This window comes from Salvelinus sp. IW2-2015, linkage group LG37 (assembly GCF_002910315.2).
Source record: "Salvelinus sp. IW2-2015 linkage group LG37, ASM291031v2, whole genome shotgun sequence".
Taxonomy (NCBI): Eukaryota; Metazoa; Chordata; class Actinopteri; order Salmoniformes; family Salmonidae; genus Salvelinus; species Salvelinus sp. IW2-2015.
In genome coordinates, this window is record NC_036876.1 from 10,118,351 (window position 1) to 10,123,952 (window position 5,602).

Below are 5,602 nucleotides of genomic sequence, written 5' to 3' on the forward strand. Positions count from 1 at the left end.
CTTAGAGTCACAGTAACAGACATATCTCAACATCAACTGTTCAGAGGAGACTGCGTGAATCAGGCCTTCATGGTCCAATTGCTGCAAAGAAACAACTACTAAAGAACACCAATAAGAAGAAGAGACTTGCTTGGGCCAAAAACACGAGCATTTGTCATTTTGCTCTGATGAGTCAAATTTGAGATTTTTGTTTCCAATCGCTATGTCTTTGTGAGACGCAGAGTAGGTAAACGGATGATCTCCACATGTGTAGTTCCCACCTGAAGCATGGAGGAGTTGTGGAGGTGCTTTGCTGGTGACACTGTCTTGATATATTTAGAATTCATGGCACACTTAACCAGCATGGCTACCACAGCATTCTGCAGCGATACACCATCGTCTCTGCTTTCTTCAAAGCATTTATTTGGGCTGCAATTTCTGAGGCTGGTAACTAATGAACTTATCCTTTGCAGCAGAGGTAACTCTGGGCBTTCCATTCCTGTGGCGGTCCTCATGAGAGCCAGTTTCATCATAGCACTTAATGGTTTTTGCGAAGGCACTTGAATAAACTTTCAATGGTCTTGACTTTTTCTGGATTGACTGAATTTAATGTCTTAAAGTAATGATGGACTGTCCGTTTCTCTTTGCTTATTTGAGTGGTTCTTGTCATAATATGGACTTGGTATTTTACCAAATAGGGCTATCTTCTGTAAACCACCCCTACCTTGTCACAACATAACTGATCGGCTTGAGGAAAGACGCATTGAAGGAAAGAAATTCCACAAATTAACTTTTAACAAAGCACACCTGTTAATTGAAATGCATTGGTTGAGAGAATGCCAAGCGTGTGCAAAGCTGTCATCAAGGCAAAGGGTGGCTATYTGAAGAATCTCAAATATATTTAGATTTGTTCAACACTTTTTTGGTTACTACATGATTCCATGTGTGTTATTTCATAGTTGTTGTCTTCACTATTATTCTACAATGTAGAAAATAGTAAAAATAAAGAAAAACCCTGGAATGAGTAGGTGTGTCYAAACTTTTGACTGGTACAGTAAATATTCAGAATCTTTGGCAGCGATTACAGGCTTGAGTCTTCTTGGGTATGATGCTGCAAGCTTGGCACACCTGTATTTGGGGAGTTTCTTCCATTCGTCTCTGCAGATCCTCTCAAGCTCTGTCAGGTTGGATGGGCAGCGTCGCTGCACAGTTATTTTATGGTCTCTCCAGAGATGTTCGACCGGGTTCAAGTCCGGGCCCTGGCAGGGCCACTCAAGGACATTGAGATTTGTCCCGAAGCCACTCCTGTGTTGTGTGGCCCCAGTCTGAGGTCCTGAGAGCTCTGGAGCAGGTTTTCATCAAGGATCTCTCTGTAATTTGCTCCGTTCATCTTTCCCTTGATTCTGACTAGTCTCCCAGTCCMTGACGCTGAAAAACATCCCTACAGCATGATGCTGCCACCACCATGCTTCACCGTAGGGATGGTGCCAGGTTTCCTCCAGACGTGATGCTTGGCATTCAGGCCAATCTTGGTTTCATCAGGTCAGAGAATCTTGTTTCTTATGGTCAGAGTCCTTTAGGTRCCTTTTTGAGAACTCCAAGTGKGCTGTCATGTGCTTTTTATTGAGGAATGGCGTCCGTCTGGCCACCCTACCATAAAAGCCTGATTGGTGGAGTGCTGTAGAGATGGAGAGGAAAGAGAGGAACTGAAGCTCTGTCAGAGTGACCATAGGTTCTTGGTTGCCCTTCTCCCCCGATTGCTCTGTTTGGCCGGATGGACAGTTTTAAGAAGAGTCTTGGTGGTTCCAAACTTCTTCCATTTAAGAATGATGGAGGCCGCTGTGTTCTTGAGGACCTTCAATGCTGCAGAAATGTTTTGGTTCCCTTCCCAAGATCTGTGCCTCGACACAATCCTGTCTCGGAGCTCTATGCTCTAACATGCACTGTCAACTGTGGGACCTTATATTGACAGCTGTGTGCCTTTCCAACTCATGTCCAATCAATTGAATACACCACAGGTGGACTCCAATCAAGTTATAGAAACATCAAGGATTATCAATGGAAACAGGATGCACCTGAGCTCAATTTTGAGTCTCATAGCAGAGTCCGAATACTTATGTAAATAAGGTATTTCTGTTTTTATTTATTTTTAAATAATTTGCCAAAATTTCTAAAAAMCTGTTTTCACTTTGTCATTATGTGGAATTGTTTGTAGATTGATTTTTCTATTTTTATTAATTTAATACATTTTAGWATAAGGCTGTAACGTTAACTAAATGTGGGAAAAAGTCAAGGGGTSTGAATACTTTCCAAATACACTGTATAAGATGGTAGGGCAGTGTCAATCCAGCCATTCTCATATCTTATATTTATTGAATAATTTATAGGTGCAATTCAGACACACTCACTTGTACTCCAGGTTGCTGTCAAAGCAGCAGGCTTCCAGAGTGTCTAGAGAACTCATCAACAGCTCTGTGATCGTCTGACCGGACACATCACTGAACCAGAGAGATAGAAGGAAGGAAAAGAGAGAATGCTTTGGAAAAACACAGAAACACAATGACACCCAATGACATCCAATGTCACAATACCAACAAACAAACACACACACACACACACACACCTCAAGAGTCAATTCTCACACACACACACCACCTCTACCCCCAGGGGTTAGGGTTTGCCCCCTACCTGAGCCTCTCCTGGTGCAGGCAGGACAGCAGCATGCCCAGGGCCAGGCCAGAGTGAAACTGGACGGCCTGGGAGTCGTCTGCGGTGGGCGAGCCGGGAAGCCCCGCCCTCAGGGTGGCTAGGACCTGTGGCACGCTGTCCTTGTGCCAGGCAACCAGCACGGGYACCACCAGGGACAGGGCCAGGGCGGCACAGGAGCGGGCGATGGCACTGGCCGTGTTCTCTCCCGAGTAGGACCGCTAAGTAGGATCAGTAAGTTGAAGAAAATACTAATTAAAACAATAAAAAAASATAGGCCTACCCATACTGTTGAATGGTATTGTAGAGACATTCAACAACAGTGTACAGGTATCCATTTCATTTTATGATGTAACATCAATATAGCATGATTTAGATGCCAGCATAATTCAGTGATAATTCTAGTTGTTGTGATTGGTTGGTGTACTGACGTGTAGGAACCAGGGGAAGACTTGTCCTCTGGGCTTGTAGCTGCTGCTGACGATGCTGAGGAGAGTGTCCAGGACCATGGCCAGCCAGGTGGATGTGGACAGGATCTCAGGGCCCACCTACAGCATATACCACAACAAACATGGCAGGGGAGAGTTACAGCACCACCCAAATGGGAGAAGCTTTAGATGACTGTGGTCCTTTTTCAGTTCATATTTATTAGGACATTATCTGGTAAAACAATGGGATACTTTCAGAGACACTCCTTTCCTATTTTATGGTACATAAATGACCAGCTATTTACTTAAGCAATAAGGCACGAGGGGGTGTGGTAATATGGCCAATATACCCACAGCTAAGGGCTGATCTTAGGGATGACGCAACGCGAAGTGTCTGGATACAGCCCTTAGCTGTGGTATATTGGCCATATACCACAAACCCCCAAGGTGCCTTATTGCTATTATAAACTGGTTACCAACGTAATTAGAGCAGTAAAAATACATGTTTTGTCACACCCGTGGCTGATATAGCACGGCTGTCAGCCAATCAGCATTCAGGGCTCGAACCACCCAGTTTATAATAAGAAATAACATGGTAAAATGGTAATTACACAGTAACAACCTTAGCATGCATTATTTGTTGTTTTCTCTTCAGATTCATTATAACAAACACTACTAGGCACCAGGGTACTGGTATCCCTTGACACCACATCATTTCCTAGTTAATACCAGGTAAGTACCAGTGCTATAAAATACAATGCTCCCATAACGTGTGGAGTCTGCTCTTACCCCAAGTCCTCCCTCCGTGTCAGCGGGCATGTTGCTCTCGTATTTGGCCAGCACCGCAGCCAGACCGCTCAGAGCCAAGATGGAGTTCCCCTGCACCACCGGACTGTCCCTATCGCCACAGAGTCACAGGTGTAACACAGGGTTACCATGACAACAGTAGCAGGACTCACCGCCATCGTCAACCAAACAGTGTGGCTACAGGCCAGTGCTCCTCGATCCCGGTGTTGGGGGGCTTTAAGTGCGTACAGGATTTTGTTCCAGTCCAGTACAAACCCACCTGCTTCACGGGTTTGAATGATGGCACTGACCTAGTCTAGAATAGTCCCACTGTTTTGTTGAGACCAAAACTATCAACAGACAAACAATCGGTAAAATCCCTTACCATAATTATAAATGTAATATGATTGCGACAAGTTACATTGTTAATGCATACACTCGACACTGTGGGAAATTCAATGTCAATGCAGAGGAGACAAACAGACTTACTTTGCTGCAGATTTGACAACATCAGTCAGCTGGTCCCTGACCCTGTGTAGAGGGAGAGGATAGAGGGAGAGAAGGGGAGAGGAAGACAAGGAGGATGATTTAGATTCTATCGCTGGACGGGGGGTGAACGTTTCATCTTCTCATGTCTTGATTTACGATTACGCACGCACACAGTCTCTTTTCATCTGAGAGTAGCACATCACTCACATGGCGGATGTCTGTCCCAGTGAGAGCATGCATTGACAGCGATGTTCCCTCTGGTGTGCGTGTGTGTGTGGAGATACAGTTGAAGTCGAAAGTTTACATACACCTTAGCCAAATACATTTAAACTCAGTTTTTAACAATTCCTGACATTTAATCCAAGTAAAAATTTCCCGTCTTAGGTCAGTTAGGATCACCACTTTATTTTAAGAATGTGAAATGTCAGAATAATAGTAGAGAGAAAGATTTATTTCAGCTTTTATTTCTTTCATCACATTCCCAGTGGGTCAGAAGTTTACATACACTCAATTAGTATTTGGTAACATTGCCTTTAAATTGTTTAACTTGGGTCACACGTTTCGGGTAGCCTTCCATAAGCTTCCCACAATAAGTTGGGTGAATTTTGGACCATTCTTCCTGACAGAGCTGGTGTAACTGAGTCAGGTTTGTAGGCCTCCTTGCTCGCACACGCTTTTTCAGTTCTGCCTACAAGTCCTAAGAGAAGTACTTTTATGGTAGCGAAAAGTGAAAATCAATCTCAGAACAACAACAAAGGACCTTGTGAAGACACGGAGGAAACAGCCCAAAAGTATCTATATCCAAGTAAAGCGACGTCCTATATCGACCTAACCTGAAAGGCCGCTCAGCAAGGAAGAAGCCACTGCCCAAAACCGCCATAGAAAAGCCAGACTACGGTTGCAAACTGCACATGGGGACAAAGATCGTGCTTTTGGAGAAATGTCCTCTGGTCTGATGAAACAAAAATAGAACTGTTTGGCCATACTGACCTATCGTTATGTTTGGAGGGAAAGGGGGAGGCTTGCAAGCCGAAGAACACCATCCCAACAGTGAAGCACGCGGGTGGCCAGCATCATGTTTTGGGGTGCTTGCTGCAGGAGTGTGAGGGTGTTGGTGAATGGACAAAATGCAGAGTCAGGCGCAGACCACATGTGAGTAATAGTCCAAAATGTACTCAAAATATAGAGGCTGAGAGTCTCCAACCAAGGAAACC

General features: G+C 44.4%; 1 protein-coding gene across 3 annotated transcripts in view; it reads right to left on the reverse strand.

Moving 5' to 3' along the window:
• The window catches only part of focad (focadhesin), an 85,811-nt gene that overhangs the window by 26,408 nt on the left and 53,801 nt on the right, over positions 1-5,602 (reverse strand). For all 3 annotated transcript variants that reach the window (XM_023982429.2, XM_023982430.2, XM_023982428.2), the window contains exons 24-28: positions 4,389-4,430; positions 3,903-4,011; positions 3,117-3,233; positions 2,668-2,906; positions 2,388-2,477 (exon numbers count right to left, since the gene is read on the reverse strand). In XM_023982429.2, the coding sequence (XP_023838197.1) occupies positions 2,388-2,477; positions 2,668-2,906; positions 3,117-3,233; positions 3,903-4,011; positions 4,389-4,430 (597 nt within the window). The remainder of the gene's footprint in view (positions 1-2,387; positions 2,478-2,667; positions 2,907-3,116; positions 3,234-3,902; positions 4,012-4,388; positions 4,431-5,602) is intronic.